At 48.9% G+C, this 22363-nt stretch overlaps 2 protein-coding genes across 6 annotated transcripts in view; one reads left to right on the forward strand and one right to left on the reverse strand.

Annotated features, from left to right (window-relative positions):
- TFDP1 (transcription factor Dp-1) overlaps positions 1 to 3233 on the forward strand; it is a 66968-nt gene extending 63735 nt beyond the window's left edge. For all 5 annotated transcript variants that reach the window (XM_017519747.2, XM_017519745.2, XM_017519748.2 and 2 more), the window contains exons 11-12: positions 159 to 237; positions 2443 to 3233. In XM_017519747.2, the coding sequence (XP_017375236.1) occupies positions 159 to 237; positions 2443 to 2590 (227 nt within the window). In that variant the 3' untranslated portion in view covers positions 2591 to 3233. The remainder of the gene's footprint in view (positions 1 to 158; positions 238 to 2442) is intronic.
- Positions 3234 to 12048: 8815 nt separating this feature from the next.
- Positions 12049 to 20892, reverse strand: ATP4B (ATPase H+/K+ transporting subunit beta). Its single transcript, XM_017519750.2, has 7 exons — positions 20733 to 20892; positions 17534 to 17662; positions 16075 to 16188; positions 15739 to 15938; positions 14600 to 14656; positions 13505 to 13606; positions 12049 to 12683 (listed from the first exon to the last, which is right to left on the reverse strand). The coding sequence occupies exons 1-7, from the start codon at positions 20842 to 20844 to the stop codon at positions 12522 to 12524; spliced, it is 876 nt and encodes a 291-aa protein (XP_017375239.1). The 5' UTR covers positions 20845 to 20892; the 3' UTR covers positions 12049 to 12521.
- Between the last annotated feature and the right edge of the window lie 1471 nt (positions 20893 to 22363).

Raw genomic sequence — 22363 nt, forward strand, 5'->3', positions numbered from 1 at the left:
CTGTGGCACAGTGCAGAAAATACTGGACAAGTGAAGGATGTCTGGAAGCTTCCCCAGCTGTCCGTCCTGCGGCACTGCGTGTCATTTTGATGGTTGTCTGTGTGTCTTGTGTTGTGTCTGTTTTATGACCATTGGCTTTATTTTCTTTCCTTTTTCAGAAATGGCTCAGGGAACTGTTGGAGGCGTGTTCATCACGACGGCAGGTTCCACGTCTAACGGCACGAGGTTCTCCGCCAGGTGACAGCGGTTGAGGGTGTGGGAGAAGCATTGTCTGGGCCTCCCGTGGGGCCCAGGGGCCAAGGCAGGGTGGCCGTCTCAGATATGGCCATCAGGTCCGAGGCTGCTCCGCCGTGCTTGTCTGTCCAGGCAGTGGGGCCCCACCGGCTTTCCCTGTGTGGAGAGCTGCTTTTCTTACTTGGTTTCTCCTCACTAAAAACTAGAAGTAATACATGGTGGTGGTTTTTTTTGTTAAAGTATCACCTAAAAAGTAAAGTAGGAATGAAAGCCACCCAAATCCTTCTGTCCTGGGCAGCCCAAGTAACAGCAAGTATTTCTAGGTTTTTTCCTCCTATTTTTCAGAACACGTCTGTGGTCACAGTGCATTCATTTTTCAGAACGCGTTTGCAGTCATGGCGCATGTATTTTTCACAGTGCATCTGCGATCACAGCACACATATTTTTCAGAACGCATCTGCAGTTACAGTCCACGTATTTTTCAGAGCAGTCATAGTGCACATATTTTTCTGAATGCATCTGTGGTCACAGCGCATGTATTTTTCAGAACATGTTTGTGGTCACAGCGCACATATTTTTCAGAATACGTTTGTGGTCACAGCACACATATTTTTCAGAACGCATCTGTGGTATGCACATTACACATAATTTTCAGAACACAACTGTGGTCAGAGTGCACATATTTTCTTACATGCATTTTTCACCTTACATTTTATTGTATTAATATATATTATTTCTGTGCTATTAAAGGGCCTTTATTTAAATAAATTTGTATTTAATCTTTGACCTGCAATCCCATAGGGTAGAATGATATCCCTAGTTATTTATCTTAGTGCTTCAAAGAGAAATACAGCTTTTATGATAAATATTAACAAAACCAAGATTTTATTGACTTTCATATTGTATTGTGATACAATATGTAGTATTACTTTATATTAATGGTAAGTTCATAAAATCTTTAATTGGAAATATAAGAACTTAGTAACCTGTGGGTCCGGATAACAGGGCACTGCGTAGTGAGTTGCAGTGCGCGTGAGCCTGTGTTGGCATGTGCTGTGGCCATGAGATGTAGCAAGTGTGTCAGGGGCGCATGTAGCTTCCTGGCCAGCTCTGGGGTTACAAAGCCAGTGTCTGCCAGCCTTGGCCTCACCTGTAAGGCGAGACTGGTGATTGATGAGTCATTGATCTGTGGCAAGGATCAGTGAAGTGGTGATAGAAGAAGGTACTCGTCACAGTGCCTGGTAACAAGCTTTTGACCGAGGCCGGTTTTCTTTCTCTTCAGCTGTGTGTGAATGTGTAGGGGTCAGTGTGTAAACATGTTTAACATTGGTTCTTCCATGAGGTGGAATGTGGGTATTTTTAGGACTTTCATCATCAGATAATCCTTTTTATGGATGTGATTCTCAGACTTGTCAGTTTTTCATAACAATGGAAACAAAGCTATGACCATTTCTTATGAAATACCAATTTTCAAAGTGGCATGATGGGACATTTTATGAAAGTACCTCATGAAAGGACATCTAGGTAGTTCCCAGTTATCAGGAAAACTACAGTGAGCAGCTTTGTGGCTGAATTTCTCACCATTTCTGACTTGTTTCTACTTCATCAAAGGCATATTGACTCATTTTTATTGTAGTTAATAAATACCATTAAAATGTATTAAAATATATGCATATATTTTTATGCAGTTGGAAAACATTTTTAAATGTTAGGACATCGTGAGCTGTGATTAGTGGTAGGTTTTTGTGGTGCTGCAAACCCTCTGGGTTCCCAGTCCACGCTGCCAGATTCCAGCCATGCTCCGGACTTCATGCTGTCCTGCCCCAGGCTCTCTTTTTCTCCTGTTGCTGGTTATGAGTGAAAGTCCTGGAGGGAGGAATCTAATGGTTTTACAGTTCATTGCCTCCGGGGCACTGCTCCTGATGGAATGAGTGAGGGAGAGGGAGCTTGTGGCTCTGCTCAGCCTCCTATTTCTGGCATTGTGGATTCCAGGAGACAGGGTCAGAAGAGAACCAGACGGGGATGGAGTGAGTGCTGGCGTGCTGTAGTGCAGACACTCACAACCTCCCAGTTCTGTGTGTGTGACTGACAAAACCCACACCTGTGTGGCATAGCCTGTCCTTTGGCCACAGGCCCTGAGGTGAGGGGAGGCTCTGTGGTGAGTGGGCCACTCTGCACTGACTGCCTCATCCGCCTCCTGCCTTGCAGTGACCTGACCAACGGTGCAGATGGGATGCTGGCCACAAGCTCCAACGGGTCTCAGTACAGTGGCTCCAGGGTGGAGACCCCAGTGTCCTACGTCGGGGAAGACGACGAGGACGACGAGGACTTCAATGAGAATGACGAGGACGACTGACATCCTCCCCACTTCAAATTCAGCTTCAGGAAAACGTTTAGGGAAAAGAAACTTTTTTTTTTTAATGTGGGTTTTCTGTTTCCTTTTGGCCTACTCCCAAGAAGATATTGGTAAGCTATTGAATTTAGATATGCACCTCTGATAAGCAAGGATTGTTTCCCGTAGGATTAGGACGTGCTGTGGATGTGTGTTTTGATACCAGTGTGCTGATGCAGAGCATTTATTTACTTTTTAGGATTTTGTGTTTTCATTTTTCTGGTTTTCTCTAAGTGCAGAGTTCATTTTTGCCCCTGAACAGTTTTTGCTGAGTCTGCTGAAGAAATTGTATTTCATCCACATCCATGAAAATAAAACACCCTCCTGTGGTGGATGGTAAGAACCTGATGCCATTTATTTGCCGTGAGTTTGGACGGCACCCCCGCTGGTGGATAGCAGGACTCTGTGGAATGTTCCGTTTGTTCAGTGGTACGGTGTCCAGAGCCCCAAGCAAACAGGAGAATTCGACTTTCTAAACAATAAACTTCATCAACCTTATTGACTTCATTTTCCCTTAAATTATATTGACTGTTGTGATTCCATCAAGCTTATAAACTCTTTTCTCTCCCTATTTGCAGCAACAAATTGCAAAGTGCTTTTGTTTGTTTTTTGTTTTGTTTGGTTAAGGCTTATTGCCACGCTGGTGCAGCTATGGAGACTGTCTGGAAGGCTTGGAATGGTTTATTGCTTATGGTAAAATTTGCCTGATTTCTTACAGGCAGCATTTGGAAACCTTTTATTATATAGTTGTTTACATACTTATAAGTCTATCATTTAAAAACATGTACTGACAAAATAAAAAAATAAAATAAAATAAAAACATGTACTGAAACAAATGTTGTATTTGTTTCATAAGCATCTTCCTGTAATCTATTATAAAATTGAAATTAAATATAGAGAATGTTTTAACAATTTTTTAACTCAAAATTTGTCAATCATTTTTAATAGTTCTTTTTTTATAAAAGAAAAAGGAATTTAAGGACAGGCAGTAGTCTCTTTTAAAGTTTATTCACAAAACCCATTAACTGCACAGTTGCTGTTAGCTGCCTGTTCTGAAACGATAGTCTTTTTATTGAAACACAAATAAACTTTTCTGTAATATTTTATGGAATATAAAGAGACTTTAATTGTTTGACTTGTTTAACTTGGCACTGTTAGTTTTTATTAATAAAACGCGCATGGGCATTTTAAACAAGCTGTGTTTCTCTAATTCAGGATTATTGTCTAGAAATTTGTCTGTCTTGTTGGTCTTACTTTATACTTGAGTGAGAAACTAGGTTGTTATTAGGCCCAGACACGGTGGGTCCGGGTGGTCCCTGTGGGCACACCCCCCCCAACCAAATTTGGTCAGAAGCACATCTTCCAGGAGTCCACCCTGAAGGTGGAGAGTGGCCAAGGGTGGAGGTCTTGGATACAAGGAAAGGAGGAGGCACCTTTTTTGGTGCCTGTGGTGCAGAGAAAGATAAGCCAAGTTCCTTGGCTTTTTTTCACAATGAAAATTGAGACTTAAAAATTTAGAAGTTTGACTTTCAGAACAAGAATAAGATTGAGAGGCTTCTGAGAAGATGGTGGAATAAGGAAGCCAGGAATCTGACGTCTACCTCGCAAGCAGGATCTGCTGGATGCAGCTGTTCTGTAACTACGGAATCTACCAAAGGCTTAAAGCTTCCAAGGGAGCACGTGGCAGTTAATTTTGGTCAGTTTCATCCTGTTCCTTCATTTTTCTCTTTCTCCTTCTGGGAGCCAGACATTGAAGACTAGGACGTACAAAAATAGCTGTGCATACGGGGCTGCCCAGGGAGACGCTCAGAAACGGCCTGAGAAGACCTTAGGTTTACATCTCAGGCTGAACCATGGCACAGGTACAGCCTAGAGCTATCAAAAAGACAATAAACAAAGCAGTAACAAAAATGGCAAATCCAAGGGAACAGGAGAACTCTTTTCAGAGTTTTACCACAGTGATAGATTCAGATGTCTGGTTGTCAACAAACAAGGCATACCAAGAAATAGCAAAGTATGGCCCATTTAGAGGGAAAAAAAAAAAAAAAAAAAAAAAAACTGTCCTTGAAAAGGATCTGTTGGCAGATACACTAGACAAATACTTTTAAACAACTGTTTTAAAGATGCTCAAGGAAGTCAAAGAACATGTGCAGAAAGTCAAGAAGATGGTAAGAGCCTAAGAGTCCTGCGGGACACCACCAGGCTGACCAGTGCACGCGTTGTGGGGTCTATGAAGGAGAAGAGAAAGAAAGGTGCAGAGAGAATATTTGAAGATAATAATGGTTGAAAATGCACCAAGTTTAATAAAAGACATGAATATAAACATCCAAGATGTCCCATGAACTCCAAGTAAGGTGAACTCAGAGATCCACACCGAGACATATTATTATTAAGCTTTTGAAAGACAGAGGATGTTGAAAGCAGCAGGGGAGGAGCAACTCATCACATAAAAGGGGCTCCCAATAAAATTATCCAGAGTTTTCATCAAAAACTGGAGACTACAAAGCAGTGGGCCAGTATATTCAAACTGCTAAACGAAAAACAATAAACTGTGTACCAAGAATCCTACAGCTGACAAAACTGTCCTTCAAAAGTGAGGGAAAAATTAAGACATTCCCGGATAAATAAAAGCTGAGGAAGTATGCTGTCACCAGACTTGCCCTGCAAAAAATGCTTAAGGGGGTCCTGCAGAGTGAAATGAAAGAACAGTAGACAGCAGCTTGAAGCCAAATGAAGAAATCCAGATCTCACTAAAGGTAAATATGTGGGCAATTATAAAAGCTAGTATTGTAAGAATAGGTTGTAACTCTACTTTTTGTTTTTTACATGATTTAGGATACTAATGCATTTAAAAGAAGTATTTCTTTTTGAACACAGAATGTACTAAAAGGTAATTTTGTGATATCAGCAACCTAAAGGGTTGGGAAACGAGCTTTAAAGGAGAATTGTTTACGCCATTGAAGGTAAGCTGGTACAAATTCAGATTAAAGTGTTATAACTTTAGGGTGTTAAATGCAACCACTGCAGAGAAAATCACTGTAGAATTTACAGAAAAGGAAATGGGAAATGAATGTAAACATTAGCTACAAGAAGCCAACTTAAGACAGTGATTCAAGAAATGAGAGGCAAAAAAAAGCTAAAAAGCTATAGGGCATATGGAAAAATATATGCCAAATATTTTGCACATATTATATGCAAAATAACAAGTCTTTATCAGTAATTGTTTTAAATGTAAATGGATTAAATTCTCCAAAAGACAGTGGATAAAAGCATGTGATCAACCTACACTTTGTCTTCAGAGTACTCAGTTTAGGTGCAGAGATGAATAGGTTAAAGTGAAAGCATGGGAAACAGATGTTCTATATACATAGTCTCCAGAAGAGAGCAGTAATATCAGACAAAATAGACTAAATTTTAAAAATTACAAAAGACAAAGGACATTATATGTTAAATTAAGCTTCAATACATTGAGAACATAAAAACATTTAGACACCCTAATGACAGACCATCAAGACATATGAAGCAAAAACTAACAGAATTGAAGTGAGAAATAGCTCTTTAATTATAGTTGGAGATTTCAGTATAGCACTCTCAACCAGACAGAAAAGTCAGGAAATAGAGTATACAACAAGCCAACTAGATCTCAGACATGAATATACAGAACACCCCCCAACAACAGCATACACTCTCTTCTCAGATTTCCCTGGGACATTTTCCTAGATACAGATTCAGTCTCAGTAGATTTAACAAGATAGATAACATGACAAGTATCTTTTCAGACTGCAGGAGATGAAGTTAGAAATCAATGACAAAACGGGAAAATTGACAAAATTATGGAAATTAACCAGTGCACGCCTAAACAATGAAAGAAGAAACCATAGGGAAGATTACAAAATACTTCGAGGAAACCAACTTATGAGATGTGGCGAAAGCAGTGATAACAGAGATTTATAGCTATAAACGCTTACATTAAGAAACAAGAAAGATCTCAAAATCAACGGCCTAACTTTACAAGTTCAGGCACCACAAAAATCAAACTAAACTGGTAGTGAGTAGAAGGAAGAAAATTTAATAAAAATCAGACCAGAGCCAAGATTAGAGAACAGAAAAACAATGGAGATCAAGAAACCAAAAAGTGCTTAGGTGAATAAAGTGGCAAACTTTTAGTTAGGTTTACTAAGAAATATTTACATTGCTAAAATCAAATGAAAATGGGAACATTTCTAGTGGCTCTACAGAAATAAGGATTATGAGAGAATAATAGGAACAATTATATGTCAAATTAAAAAACCTAGATGAAATGGACAAATTCCTAGAAACAAAACCTACCCAGATTTAATCAAAATAAGTAAAAGTCCGAATAGACCTTTGACTAGTAAGGAGATTGAATCAGTCCTTTAAAATCTCACTCTGAACCTAGTGGCTTCCCAGGTGAATCCTACCAAACATTTGAAGAATGTTTTTCCAGTCCTCAAGTTTTTCCAAAAAATTGAAGCGATGGGAACACGTTCTGATTAATTCTGTGAGGCCACCATTAATACCCCGATATCGAAGTCAAAGACACCACAAGTACAGAATACCTACATGCCTGAGGGGCATTGATGCAGAAATCCTCAACAAAATACTGGCAACGTATTTAAAAGATCATACAGTGTAAATATGAGCAGCGTATTTAGAAGATTATACATCATGACTTGGTGGAATTTATTTTTGGAATGCAAAGATGTTTTGACATAAAATTAATTGTAGTAAACACATGAACAGAATGAAAAAAATGATCATCTCAATATTTTATTAAAAGCTTTTTTTTATTAGGGATGAGATCTTGCTTTGTCGCCTGGAGTGGATTACAGTGGCATGATCGTGCCTCCCTGCAGCCTGGAACTTGCTGGGCTCCAGCTTCTATCCTATGCCCTCAAGTAGCTGGAATGACAGGTGCCAGGCTAATTTTTTGATTTTTAATTTTTTTGCACAGACAGGGTCTCTGTGTTGCCCAGGCTGGTTTTGAACTCCTGGCTCAAGTGATCGTCCCACTTTGGCCTCCCAAAGTCCTTGGATTACAGGTGTGAGCCACTGTGTTCAGGTGTAGTCATCTCAATTGATGTAGAAAAAGTATTTCATAAAATTCAGCATCCTTTTATGACAAAAAGAACCAACTAGGAATGAAACTGCTTCAATATAGTTAATGTCACATATGAAAAACTCAGAGAGAGAACATCAAGGTGAAAGACTGAAAGCTTTTCCTCTAAGATCAGGAGCAAGGCAGAGATGCCCACCCTGGCCTTTTCTATTCAACATAGTATTGGAAGTTACTAGCGAAGCAGTTATGTGAGAAAAAGAAATACAAGGCATTCACATCTGAAGGGAAGAAGTAAAACCATCTCCATTTGTTGGTGATGTGATCTTATATGCAGGAAATCTGAAAGAATCCACTAAAAAACTATTAGAACTAGCAAAGTTTACGGGATGTAAAGTAAACAGGAAAATCACTTGTGTTTCTGTACACTAACAATGAAAATCTGAAAAGGAAATTAAGAAAATAATTCCATTTACAATAGCATCAAATAATGAAATACTTAGGAATTAACTTGGTCACAGAGGTGAAAGACTTATACAATGAAAATGACAAGACATAGTTAAGAGAAATGAACAAATGCAAACGCACCCCATGGTAATGTATTAGAACACAATATTGTTGAGATGTCAACACTACCCAGCTTAATCTGTAGATTAAATGCAATCCCTGTCAAAGTCCCAGTGATTAGTTTTTCAGAAATAAAATCCTAAAATTCATACGGAATCTCAAGTGACCTCAACCCCTACAATCTTGAAGCACAAAGCTAGAGGACTCACACTTCTGGTTTCAAAACTACAAATCTCTAATGACAGACCTACAGACTAAAGGAATAGAATAGAGAGCCCAGCCAAAGATCCTCACATGTTTGGTCAAGTGATTTTTGACAAGGAAGCCAAGACCATGCAGCAGGGAAAGGGCAGTCTTTTCAGAATATAAAGCTTAAGACGGTCAAACTCTTATAAGAAAACGTGGAGCGGCTGGGTGCAGTGGCTCACTGCTCTAGTCCCAGCACTTTGGGGGGCCAAGGTGGGTAGATCACTTGAGGTCAGGAGTTTGAGACCAGCTTGGCCAACATGCTTCAAGCCAAATGAAGAAATCAAGATCTTAGTAAAGGTAAATATGCGGGCAATTATAAAAGGTAGTATTCTAAATCTAGTATTGTTTCTACCTAAAATACAAAAAACTAGCCGGCAAGATTGTATCACCTGTAGTCCCAGCTACTCGGGAGGCTGAGGCAGGAGAATTGCTTGAACCCAGAAAGTGAAGGTTGCAGTGAGCCAAGATCGCACCACTGCACTCCAGTGGGTGACAGAGTGAGACTCTGTCTCAAAAAACAAAAGAAGAAAACAGCAGAAGCTTCAGGAAGGCATTGGATTGGGCCGAGATTTTTTTGGATGTGACACCAAAGGCACAGGCAAAAATCAACAATGTGGAGTTTATGAAAATCTAAACCTTTCTTGCATCAGAAGACAATGTCAGCAGAGTGGAAAGAGACCCCATGGAATGGGAGAAGCAGTTCCTGTATCTGGTAGGGGATTAATATCCAGGATCTATAGAGAACTCTTAAAACTCAATGACAAAACAACCTGATAGGCATTTCTCCAAAGAAAAATCTATGACTGGCTTATAAGAACATGAAAAGGGGCTCAATGTCACTGTCATGAAGGCAACATAGATTAAACTATGAAATAGAAAATAAGCACCAATGAGGATATGGAGAAATCAGAGCCCTGGACGCTATTGGTGGGATGTAAAGAGGCAGCCGCTTTGGAAAACTGAATGGCTGTTCTTCACAGAATTAAAAATAGAATTACCCCGTGGACGGCAATTCTGCTCAGTGCGTTTATCCAGAGACGTTTGTACACCCACATCCACATGCACCACTGCAGGACAGCTACACACGGGAGGCACCTGCAGTGTCCATCCGTGGATGAGTGGGCAAAGTGTGGTGTGTACGGACAGCAGAATCTTATTCTTTGAAAGGAAATCCTGTCACACTACAACACGGATGCCCCGTGACTTTATACTAAGTGAAATATGCCAGAAATGAAAAGACAAATACTTGCTTATGTGAGGTACTTAGAGTCGTACGGAGACAGGAAGTTGAATGGTTGCCAGGAGCTGAGGGAGAGGGGTGGGGAGTGAACGTTGCATGGGGAGGGGCCTTCCCTTTGGAAGGGTTCAGCTGTCTGGAGGGGGACAGCGGTGGCGCCTGCAGCACCCTGTGAACGTGCCCAACACCACCGAACCACGCACGTAAAAATGTTTAAGACGGCAAATTTTATGTATATTTTACCACAATGAAAAATTGGAAAGACATTTTGCAAAGTAGGAAGGAGAGCTGAGTGCTTTGAGTTGGCTAAATAAATCACTGAAAGTTCCAATACAAGACTAGTTTTTCAAGAGTCGCTTTTGCAGAAGGAGGTGGAAACGTGTCCTTTCTTCCTAATCCTGATTTACCATAAGCATCTTGAGGGTTGTGGAACTTACATAACACAGCGGGCAGCCGTGCCTCAGAGCGCTTCGTGTGGGCGCATGTGCATCCAGCACCTGTGTGTGTGTGGTGGCTTCCGTGGCGAGCTTCCTGTGCCTGTCTTCCTTCCCAGCCTTGGAAGGAGTTGAAACTCGGGGCTGCTGATTCGGAAGGAGTAGGGGTGGGAGCAGCCCCTGGCTTCATGAGGAAGGGGCTCTGACCGGGCACGGGGGCGCCCCTGTGGGCAATATTGCTGGAGTCCAGTTCAAGGCCAGCCTGGGCAGTGTAGAGAGACCCTGCCCCTAAAGAAAGAATGGGGCCCAGTGTCCATGGAGAGCCTGGGGAGGGAGGCAGAGGCCAGGGTTCTGTGAGGGCCTGGAGATGGGGGCTCTGGGTGGCCGTGAGAATGCGGCAGGCATGTTGGTTCCAGCTGGGTTGACTTTGAGGGTCTCGTAGGATGAACCCTCCTGGCTCCACCATCACTTTGAGGTAGCCTCACTCTGACCTCTGACCTTCAGCATGGCATGACCTTTCCGAGGTGACCCAGGTCTCCCACACGTCAGCCTGCCTGTTCTTAATACACAGTTGAGGGCTGCGTTCATTGGAACGTTCTGGGGTCACCGCCCACCTCATTTCTGTGCCTGGCAGCACTGTTTTACTCCTGGTTGGGAGCATGGCCGCCTCCCGGTTCAGCTTCCTTCCGTGTCCCTGGTGAGTGGGGCCGCTGCCCTTGAGGACCCTGGGCTCACAGCCAACCTGGCTGGCACAGCCGTCCTTTCCCAAGCTGCCCTCGGGTGAGTCAAGCACTTCTGCTTCCCGGGTTCCGGAAAGAACTCTGCACTGACTTCTCAAAGGCAAAATACAACTCAGGCTTCAGTGTTCAGTGCATAGCCCCAAATTTCCTTCTTTTTCTATGAATCTTCACTGCCCAGCATGATGGATGGGCCTGGGCTCCTGCCCCTCCCACAGGCACCGGGGACTAAGCCGAAGGGCACCGTGTCTTCCGGGCTGGTGTCTCGACGCCCGGCCACCGCCCCATCTCAGACATCCCATGGCAGCCATGCTTCCGCCAGCCAGCGGCGTCACCTGCATACAAGCTGCCCTCTGTTCCGGAAGCACAGACCGTGCGTGTGGCCACGCGTCCGTGACGTAAACTCACGTCTGCGCCAAGACGTTTGCGGACAGCTTCTTGTTGATGGAGTAGGCAGTGGAAGATGTTGTCTTCCATCAGTACATTGATTTAGTTAACCTGACAACACATCTACGAGGTTTTTAATCTTTCCTCAGAGACCGTTTTTCATGGACTTTCTGTGTCTGTTGGGGTGTTGGATTTCGATGTGCCAGTTGCTTGTGCTTGAGCCCTTTGGGCACTAATAGCCACACTGCTGTGTGTGTGAAATTGGGACCCAAGCCTCACACTGCCATCTGGGTGGGGAGCCCGTGGCCTTTGGTGATGGCATTGGGACCCGGCCCTCACACTGCCGTCTGGGTGGGAAGTCTGTGGCCCTCAGCAAGGCCACGTTTGCTTGTTTGGGAGAGTGTTCTCATTTCAGTTTTTTAAGAGGATTAGAGTTGCTAACTTAACATTTATATTTATATTTGGAGGAAAGACTTGTCCTTGGTGAATGAGAAGTGTTTGTAACTAGTTGGGTTTTAAACTCCTGTCAGGCTGACCACACCCTCACTCCCCACTGTTTGCCTCCTGGAGCTGCGAGCGTCTTTAGGTGACAACCCCACCCCAATACGGTTTTTGTAATTTCCATGACTTGGAACTGAGACTTTCAGATGGAGATTTTTAAGGAAGGATTTGTTTTTTAGTTAATTTTTCTCCCATATCAGGAACCACATGACTTTTTTTTTTTTTTTAGATACAGTAACTTTAATATATTTTATTTTACAACTTAGGAATTGCAATTTTAAAAGAAAGAACTCAGAATGTCATTAGTGTAAGCCGTGTTTCATATCAGTGTATCAATAGTTTTTATATTAATGTGGGGGCAGTTCATATTGAAGTATAGAAAAATAAATTATAGTAAGAAAGTGATGTCTACATAGGAAAAGGCAAATTGATTTATGATCTGGTTAATTAGACAGTTGCTGCCTTGGCATTCCCGTGTTGGCTGGACATTCTTATAGCAGCAAATTCCATCTAAAAACGGTGAGAATTCAGTAAGGAAGAACGGATGCTCGAGGGCAGGCCCTTCCCGTGTTGGCGCTTCTCTGGAGTTCCCACACTGACAGCGCCGTTGCTGCTCTAAACCGTTTTTGGGATGATGCGGCAGGAAGGGCATCCGTGAGCGACCCCGCAGGCTGTGCCCAGGACCCCTGCGCCCTGCGCACACTGTTCACTTCACAATCTTGAGTTTGAACTCCACTTTCCCTTCATACGGGTCATGGGGGTTGTCGAAGGTCACGTGCTCCGCCATGACCTTGCACACGATGGCAACCTGAGTGTTCCTGGGCACGTTGAGGAGCTTTGCTGCCACCAGAGGGTTGCTGTAGTGGGGCTGAAGTGGGAGTGCGGAAAGCAGAGGTGTTTCAAAAATCTCTGAAGTTAAGGAGAGAAAACTAAGCAAGGAAAGTGTCAACAGTCAGGCTGGTACAGAGAGGCAGCTCTTTTGGGTGAGGCTGGTCATGCCCTGGAATTTGCTGAGATAACACCTCCCTGCTTGAAAATGGGGAGGACCGGTCTGGAGGGCACAGACAATATCAAGAGTAAGTTCAGCTTCACACTATTATGATAGTTAACATAAAAATAAAACAGGTAAAGCATTTGGCATGGGGGAAAAGCTTTGAAGTGGATATGCAGTTGTTTAAAAGGATCTGGGAGATAGAAAAATTAGTCTGGGTGCAGTGGCTCACGCCTGTGATCCCAGCACTTTGGGAGGCTGAGGCAGGCTGATTGCTTGAGCCCAGGAGTTTGAGACCAGCCTGGGGAACATACTGAGACCCTTTCTCTACAAAAAATACAAAAATTAGCTGGGCATGGTCCTGTGTGCCTGTGGTCCCAGCTTCTCAGGAGGCTGATGTGGGAGGATTGCCTGAGCCAAGGAGGTTGAGGCTGTAGTGAGCTAAGATTGCCCTGCTGCACTCCACCCTGGGTGACAGAGTGAGACCCTCTCTCAAAAAAAAAAAAAAAAAAAAAGTAGAAGAGTTAGAGTTGCTTTTTTCACGTTGCTTGTGAGGAATGTTTCCAGGTAGATACAAGAACCAGGGCTTGGGAAACACACAGACCGTTCCACAGTCAGGACTGGCTGAGTCACGCCTTTTTGCTATTGCTTTCCTTTCGCTAAGTGTGGTGAGGGAAGCGTGGGAGGAAGGAGCCTACCTGGGCCTTCTTCCCATAGTAGGGGAAGTAGTGCAGACTGAAGGTGCCATTGGGAGGGTAATACACCACCTGCAGCGGCTGGCCGAGCTCGTGGGGCTGGTCCTGGGGAGGAGAGGCCACTGCCTGAGTCAGGGGAGCTGGCGTGTGCCCGTGTCTGTGTGCCTGCGTGTGTGCACACGTGTGCCATGTAAGTGCTTACATAAACACTTTATTGCGTAATGAGCGTAAATCAGATTCAATGTTTATAATCAGTGCCGAGATCTCAGCAAGGATGTAATTTGTTAGCACCAGAATGCCCGGTGACCCCTCCAACTTGTGCTTCTAGTAACTTGAAGTCTTGGAAGGATGACCTATGTGGGTGAAGCTGGGAATTTGCTTGCTCGTCTACACTTGAGAATGGCCACTGTGAAGTGGCAAGTGCTGGTTTGCCCCACTGGGTTGCGAGCTGGTGTGAGTGGGACAAGCAAACCCCTGCCCCCCAGACCAAGAGTGGAGGCTTCGAGGGAAGTGAGGTTCCTGCAGAAACCCGAGTGGGAAGGCTCCACGCAGTGACGGACTCACGCTGTGAAACCTTTGCCTTTGGGTGTAATGGTGGAAGCAAACCTTAGAAAACATTTAATTTAAAAAATTTAGTTTTAAAAAATGTTGACCTAAAAAGCAGTTTTGAAAAACGCCTGGAATTAGCCTGAGATCAGTGCCAGCTCTTAGCAGTCTGAATACTAAACACAGTTAAACAGCTGTAGCTGCTGGCGAGATGGCATGTTTTTGTCAAGCAAATAAAAAGAACGGAACTGGGAGAAGTACACTGGCCTTTCCACGTCGCCGCCAGGCATTCTGCAACGTGCTGGTGATGTGCTGCCCAGATGATTTTGGAAGAAAACAGTAAGGAAAAAGCACCATTTTCCTTGCTGGGTTTTACCCCCCATGGTGGAAAAACATCACCTCACTCGCTGAGGTGATGTTTACGCCTGGTTTACTGGGCCAACAGCCGACACTCCTGGAGAGAACCAGGCAGGCCATGCCCAGTGTGGACCAGCGTGACCCTGACAAGCTCCTTTCCTGGGGTACCCCCGCCCGCCGAGCAGCTGTACTCACCAGGAAGGCACAGTCCACTCTGGGGGCCGAGCCGTTGCTGGGGAGGAACTTGACGATCTAGAAGGGAAAATCGTCAGTGTGCCCCCCCTTCCCATGTGAGGTGCAGCGGCGCCCACCTATGGAGCTGGGACCTGGCCGGCCCCAGCCTGGGCTTTCTGGCTGGGACTGAGAAGGGCCCTTGTCTGGTTTGTGGCTTCCCTTGGAGGAATCTTCATGGGTGTCACTAACTCATCATTCGGAGCCACAACCCTCCCCCCACCACCCATCGCCAGGCCGCTTGGCCCAGGCTGCAGGAGGCGGCTGGCGGCTGGCCGATCTGGGGGGCAGTCTTAGCCCTCCAACTGTGTCCAGGCCACCCTGCCTCACTGCAGGACTGGGTCCACCTCCTGCTCTGTGCAGCTCTTCTGGAAACCTCTCTCTGGCCCACTCCGGTCTCCAGCCCCCTTCCCCACACCCCATTCCTTGGCTTCTCCAGCTCCAGCCATCCATTCCCATGCTCCAAGGGGGGCAGCTGCCATGAGATGGGCACAGTGGCTGCCACACCCTGCTGGGACCCCTGTCACAGGCCCTCCATGCTGGCTGTGCTGAGACCCCAGCTGACAAAGGGGCCTGTGAGGTGTGGTAGGCACACGTGTACGGCCTCTTCAAAGGAAAAGGAACAGCGCAGCTGCCCGGAGGCCCAGCGCAGAGCTGCTGGTTGGTCCATGGAGTGGTGGCCCTAAGCCCCCTGCCAGGGATCACCTCCCCACACCCCAAGGGTCCCCTGGTTCCATGTTGGAAGACTGCTTTAGAAGGTGCCAAACCCCTCCCAGCCCTGGCTCTAAAACCTGAGGCCCCTTTACCCGGCCCTGGCGTCTCTGGCCGCTCTGAAGGGGCCCTGGCCTCATGGAGACCCCCATTCGAGCAGTTCCACATGTTCCAGAGGGCTGGCTATGTGCTGGTGTCTGATGAGCGGTTTTAAATTTGTATCTAAGAGCCAAACAGGATGGGTGCGTGCTGAACCAAGGTACAGGACGGTGAGGCCGGAGTCCTCGTCCCCGCTTGGGCCAGGCCCGGACGGGACATGTGTGCTCCTTGTGTGGGTGTGTCAGACCCTGACCGCACTGTTGGAGGGGCGCACGGAGACCCTCAGTACTCACCCTGTTCATTTTAATAATAAAACATGGCTTTCCTTCTTCAAAGCCGAAGTCGGGATCCACCAGGCCTGAGCAGTTCTGCAGCATGTCTGCCGTGAATTTGCAGGAGAACTTGGTGTGGTTTGGAGCAAGGAAGCGCTCCTGGAAGAAGTACTGGTCGGAGGTGCAGTTGATGCTGTCCTCCTGGGCTGCTGGAGAGTAGCCTGTGGGACGGACGCACCTGCCAGCACTGCCCTGCCCTGGCCCTGACTCCCGCCTGCCCCCCGGGAAGGCCTCGAGCCCTGAGTGCGAGTTTCTTACAGAATAAAGTCAAAGCTGTGGAGCCATTTCACACCTTACCTGCTAGGAAGGTGTGGAGAGTGTGTGTGAGGTCTGCCCAGGTTCTGTTATCAGAAACGTTGTAGACAATTTCCAGGCCTTTCTCCCCATAAACATCTGGCCTTAAGGTTACCCCTGGAGAGAGAACTCTGGGTTTAGTGTCTCCAAATGCTCACCACATCCAAGCCATCGGCTCTGAAGTGGCTGAGGATACGCCAGAGGCTGTGGCCCAGGGCTGGGGTCCGGGTCTTTCCGGCAGCTCAGGAGCCTCAGTGGAGTAAGCTTGTCTGCTGCACATGAAAGCAGGACCCCCAGGACAGCACGGTTGGCATGTGGCCCAGGTGCCCTGCTGGGCGTTGCCCAGGCTCTGCCTGGGGTGTGGAACCTGGCTGACTGCCGTCGGGGAGCGGCCGGGTCTCTCCACCGGGTGCCTGCTCTGTGACAGGTGACGACTAATTGGGAGGCTGCAACTGGGTTTCTACGTAAGATTGTATTTGAACAGGCGTTAAAAAAATCTTCAGTGGTTTTGGTTAAGAACACAAGCAGCCTAACAACATGTTAATTGTCAAACAACACCAGGATGCACTGAACTGTCAAGTGCACATCCTTGAACACCTTGCTGTTTCTGCAGAAACACAGGTGCAGAAACGTGTTTGCTGCAGGTCCTCGGGACCCACCTGCCTCCCGCACGCCACTTGCCTTTCCGTTTCCCGTGCGACTGGGGCCTCTTTTTTTTTTTTGTCATTTCATGTCAACTTACCTCATTCTTTCCATAAACGAGGTTTCATTGTGTGAAGCCTGCAGTTTGCTTAGCAGGTCCCCTGTGGATGCAGCTGGCTTTACGTTTGAGACTGGGTGCGGCTGTTTTACGGATGTTGTTAGAGTAACATCTAGACACGGTTTAAAATGAAAACCTTCAGCAGGGCCTAAGGGAAAAGGCGAATCTGCACTTGCTCTGCGCACTGACCGGCCTGTCTGCCCTGCGGCCGCTGACGACTCGGACGCCTGTTCCTCTGACCTCGCGCCCTGCTGACGTGTAGGTGACCGGCAGGTCTCTTTCCTGCTGGTCTCCGGACGTGCTCCTTTCCCGTGCGTCCTTGCAGAAGCGTTCCATGTGCGTATACAAGCACAGCAAGTGGATGGGAAACTTTGTCTATAAACAAACCCTCTGTTTCATAATTAAAACTAAAGCCAAAGTCGGATATAATTTGGAGTCATTTTTCTCATGGAAAGAAGTTGAGGGGCCACTCGTGCTCTGGGGCTGCTCTTAAAGCCAGTTCGGGGGCCGGGAGGCCACCCTCAGGGGCACCTGTTGGGGGATACGGCCCACCCTGGGACTGCCGGGCTGGCTTCTCTGGGCTTCATTTCTGGGGGGGGCACAGGTCCCTCTGAACACCATCAGAGCCCCGGAGGGGGCAGCCCGGCCTGACGCAGCGTGGGGGCATCTGGGTCTCCGGGGCGTGGCGTCCCCCAAGCCTACCTGGTGACCGCAGCTGGTCTTGGTAGTCCGGCGTGTACGGGTCGACCGTCTGCATGAGCACATAGAGGCACAGGGCGAAGAGCCCGGTCATCACCACGTAGAAGGCCACGTAGTACAGACTGATCCACACTGTGACACAAGGCGGGTGCAAAATTCACCTCAGCCGTTTTAACGAGCACAATTCAGTGGCCTTCAGCGCATCTGTGATGAGGCGCGACCATCTCCCCTGTCTGGTTCCAGAACATTCTCATCCCCCAAAACAGAAGCCCCGCCCCCATGAACAGTCACTGTGCTCCCCTCCCAGACCTGCACCACCGGCTGCGTTCTGCCTCTGGCTTTGCCTGTCTGGACGTCCGCACATGCAGAATCCTGTGACCCAAGGCCCTTGCTCCTGGCTGCCTTCACTCCAGCCGCTGTTTGAGATGTGGCCAAGGATGTGCCCGCACCCCAGCTCCAGCAGGAACTGAGGACCCTCTGAGGGGGGAGTTATGGTTCCCCCATCACAGGAAGGGAAACTGAGGCAGAGAGGTGCCATCCTGCCCATGGTGACCAGTAGTGTAGCTTCGAAGTGCACGGCCGGCCCTGCTTCCACAGGACATCAGGAGGAGAAAGGAAGGCAGGGAGGCCCTGGGAGATGGCTCCGCTCAGCAGCAGGGGTGTCCGTGGGCACCGGCCGCTCAGGGTGCAGCTTCGTGTCTTCTGCTTCTAAGACTCTCCTGTGTGAGCTTCTCCCTCAGAGTCAGAATGAATGGAAGCCACCGCAGCTCCTGGACACAGGTGTCTGCCTGGATGCTGCCTCCATCTCTGGAAATTAGCTTGTGTGTGTGACAGCAGGTGTTTTTAGGGCGTTTTCAGGGAGACACCACTGGGACGAAGATGGCTTTGTGTTCACTGCAGCTCTCCTCTTTCCGGAAAGTGTGATGAACTGGGCCTCCTCCTTCTCTCTAGTGATGTGAGGTGGATTCTGCTTAGTGAGTCATTCTCCAATGACCCAAAACACAACCAAAGGGCAGGACCAAGTCAGAGAGAAGCAAGGGAGCATGGGACCAAGAGGCCAGAGCTCTGAGCTGCGATGGGAGGCTGTGGCCTGTGGACAGGGTGTCCTTTTCTGGCCGGGCCTCTCCTGAGAGTTGGGACAGTGCAGGCCCGGGCCGGGTCCCTTTTCCCTAAGCCAAGGTCCAGCACTCGGCTCAGGCCTGAGTCTTGCTCACCCAGCATCCACTCCAAGTCCCTCCTTTCCCCGTGGCTGTCCCTGGCAACGGCATTCTTGTGTGGTGTGGGCGTGTGGCCACCAGCAACTTGGCTTCAGGTTCCGGTTTTGGGTTTCCGGCTCAGCAACACGGGGCCAGCTGTGGTGGTAGCGGAGGGTTCCGTTCTCTTGCTGGATCACGCCTGACGCCTCCCTGGCACTGGCCCTGCAGGTGTGTGCCTCAGTGTCCCCAGGCCACTCCTGACATGGCTTCCATCTGATGTGGCCACCTGCCCCCAGAGACCTATGCTTGTGAAGGAAGGGGTCTCCGTCCCCCCACTTCGGGTCCTGTGGGTCTGCCTTGGGGCCCATGGTGCACGGTGGTGACGTGGGCAGGGCACGTCTCCCCGGCAGCTGCTGACCCACTCCATGGCGAGTCTCAGACCCACCAGGCGGCTTGCCCCTGCCTTCCAGGTAGGAGCTGGAGGTTGGCCAGGCTGGGCCCAGGCTTGGGTGGGCCGTGCGCCCTGCACTTCCTGGGCCCCCGCTTGCACCACGGTGTTCAGGGCAGGGGTTGGGAGGAGAGTGGGAGCCTCATTCCTGCCGGCTCCCTCTGCCTCTACCACACCCCCCGCTTCTGTAAGAATCACGTGTCCTGTTCCTTTTGCTTTTGTCATTTCCCTTTAATTATGTTTTCCTGGGGGCCTAAGACTTTCTCATCCCCAAATGGAGGCCACGTCCACTAACTGGGCAGTAAGACCATTCTGGAAGGTTCTCTGTAGCCCTGCAGCCAGGAGGCGGCACGAGGGAATCTCAGCATCTAGAAAGGCCCGAAAGATGGGGCTTCCAGGGGCATGGCCGACAGCCCCCAGCCCTGCCCCTGGCCCAGGAGGCCCCTCCACCCAGGTCCCTTCCACTCCAGGAGGCCCCTCCACCCAGGTCCCTTCCAATCCAGGAGGCCCCTCCGCTCCTGGTCCCATCCTCTCCAGGAACGGGGTATTTGTTTGACTTTAAATATGCCATGGCTCCATCTGGCTCTGGTGCCCTTTGAGACTGAGGAGCCTCCGGGGGGGCTGCGGCCTTCACCAGCACTGTGGTGTGTGTGGGAGGCTTGGCAACGTGTCAAGTGTGTTCCCAGCACATCTCAGCTGCACATGCAGGTGGGGCGGGCCTGGAGCTCTGCATTCACACCTCAGCACCGGGACCCCCAGAGCCAGGCACCATGGGGACCGAGGAAGGCCCAGCCTTTCCTGGGAGCCGGGGGTGGTGCCTGGCGGGCCAGTGCAGCTGCGTCCTGAGGCTCGGGGTCCTCAGGGAGGTGGGGACGTGCGGGTGCTTCCCCTAGACCCTCCGTGAGGGGTGAGGGCGTTTCCCGGATGTAGGCGCAGACGCTTCCACCGCGTGTGTGGCCTTGGAGGCCCAGGCATCTGCTTTCCTCCCAAGAGGGCCAGGCTGTCCATGCCTGTGCGCAGTCACAGGGACAGGACCCTGCAGGGTGGACCTCACAAGGCGCAGGTGCTACAGGCTGAGCCAGGCCGGTCCCACCTCCCCTCCGCGTCTGGACGCCAGTGGTGTCCTGGAAAGAGGGGCTGCCGCCGCGTCTTGGGAAAGCCCCTGATTCAGGTCACTGAGTGAATCTGTGCGACCAAGGAGTTGCCATTGCCACCTTTTATGTTCTTTTAAAAATGATTCCGTTTAGAAATATACTTTCAAAATGCTGTTCTCAGACATACGGCTGAAATTTGGGGCCAGTCTGTGGACACCCTCCACGGGCGGCATTGTGCAGTCAGGTGCCAGGTCAACTCAGCCTTTGACATGCTCTGGGGACCCTCACTTTCCTGGGGAGGCAAGTGAGGCCCTGTCCGAAGCCCATCCACACTCTCTGGGCAGGAGCGTCTGGGTCTCACTGTCAGGGGCCCTCTGCTCCCCTCCTCCTGAGCTCACCTGGAGGCCGCGTTCTCAGAGCAGCCCCTCCATGCACCCAGCCCACCTGCCGCCCCCAGCACGTACCCCACCGGGACAGGGTGCGGCCCAGCATCTGCCCTGTGTCCGGGTTCCAGCAGTAGCGCTGGAACTCCTCCATGCGCTGGCTGCACGTCTTCTTCTCCTGCAGCGCCGCCATCGTCCCTGGCCTGGGAGCCTCCCACCTGCTCCCTGCACCCCCTGCGTCCAGACTGAGGCCAGACGCCCTTCTCTGGGCTTTATAGTTTCCTCTGCTAGAGGTCAAAGGCATCGCGGGCAACAGATCCCAGGGAGAGCTCCAGGGCCGAGTTATCAGCGCTGGCCATCGCCTCCCCAAACACCAGGGGTCACCAGGACTGCATTCCACATCCCCCCGCTGCTCTTGGGGTGCCCTTGGCTGCGGCTTTGCCTGCTCTGATAGCGGCAAGGGTGCGTTTCCAGTGGGCAGCACTCACAGGCCCTGCCCCTTCCCTCCTCTCCTTCAGGAGGGAGATCAAGGTTGGAGCAGGGCCGGCCTGGACCCACTGTGTCCTCGACCTTGGGCTGAGCCAGCTGGGGCCGCCTCCCTGGCCTGGGAGGGTGTGAGGCAGAAGAGTGAGGGGCCACTGGCTTTGCGGGCCCCTAGCCGTGGCCGCCCCGATTCTGGGTCACCCAGTGGAAGGGTGAGCCTGGCAGCTGGAGCTGAGTTGGCAGGAAATGCAGGGGTGCTGGGGGCTCCTCTGCCTCCCAGATTCACCCAGAGCAGCAATGTCCTCTTAGATCCCCAGAGGGCTGGGGCACCGAGGGCCCTTTAGGGTATATTTTGTCTGTAGAGGAATTTATAAACATAAACCCCTAAATCTATAGGTCCCCGAAATGAAGTTCCCAGGAGCCCTGAGCATCTGTTGAATGCAGATTCAGCTCCAGTGAGCCCTGGGTGAGGGTGGGGGTGGGCAGACTGCGTTTCTAACAATCCTGGTGGGAGGAAGTAAGGCAGGGGTCCAGGTGGGGGGTGCTCAGCCTGGGCAGCACATTGGGGTCACCGGGGGTCTAGGCAGTGCATTGGGGTCACAGGGCGAGGGCAGGGGCCATGAAGTCATCACTGCCCACTTCTGACCAGAGATTCTGCCTGAGCCCCTTACCCTGGGGGGGAGCACAGGATGTGGAGAGCTGGCAGGCGGTCTTGCTTTGTGGTGCCCTGCAGAATCCCGGCTCAGAGGCTTTGCTGCTGCAGACAGGGGTCTTGGGTGGTGAATGCCATGGCCACCCGCCAGCTGCAGCAAGCACCTCTTCAGGGGGTTGACGGGAACGCAGGGGGTGAATGGAACGTGCACAGGGGTGTTTTGACAAATACAAATCGAAGTCAACTGAAATGAGGAGGCTTGTGTGTCCAGAATGACATGCTGGGTTTCCCACACTGTCACCTCTAGGGTGTTCCTCTCAGGGACCTGTGTAACCAAATTCATTTCTTAGAAGAAAGAAAAGCCCTCTAGGCATTATGCTGCTTTAATTTTTAAAGATAATTTAGAGTTTGCAAAATAATCACCCTAAAATTCAAATGGAATGATGTCATTTTAGCCTGCATTTCTATAATTTTTTTCATTTTTTTAATTTCTAACTTTTATTTATTTAATTTTTTTTTTTTTTTGGTAGAGATGGGGTCTCCCTATGTTGCCTAGACTGGTTTAGAACTCCTGGTA

The sequence above is a fragment of the Cebus imitator genome, unplaced genomic scaffold, assembly GCF_001604975.1.
Source record: "Cebus imitator isolate Cc_AM_T3 unplaced genomic scaffold, Cebus_imitator-1.0 Scaffold773, whole genome shotgun sequence".
NCBI lineage: Eukaryota > Metazoa > Chordata > Mammalia > Primates > Cebidae > Cebus > Cebus imitator.

Coding starts and splice junctions, on each gene's coding strand:
- ATP4B (XM_017519750.2), bottom strand. CDS start 20,844: ATGGCGGCGCTGCAGGAGAAGAAGACGTGCAGCCAGCGCATGGAGGAG. Junction 16,189..17,533: donor AGACCAGCTGCGGTCACCAG/GTAGGCTTGGGG, acceptor TTCTCTCTCCAG/GGGTAACCTTAAGGCCAGAT. Junction 14,657..15,738: donor TTATTATTAAAATGAACAGG/GTGAGTACTGAG, acceptor TTTCCCTTCTAG/ATCGTCAAGTTCCTCCCCAG.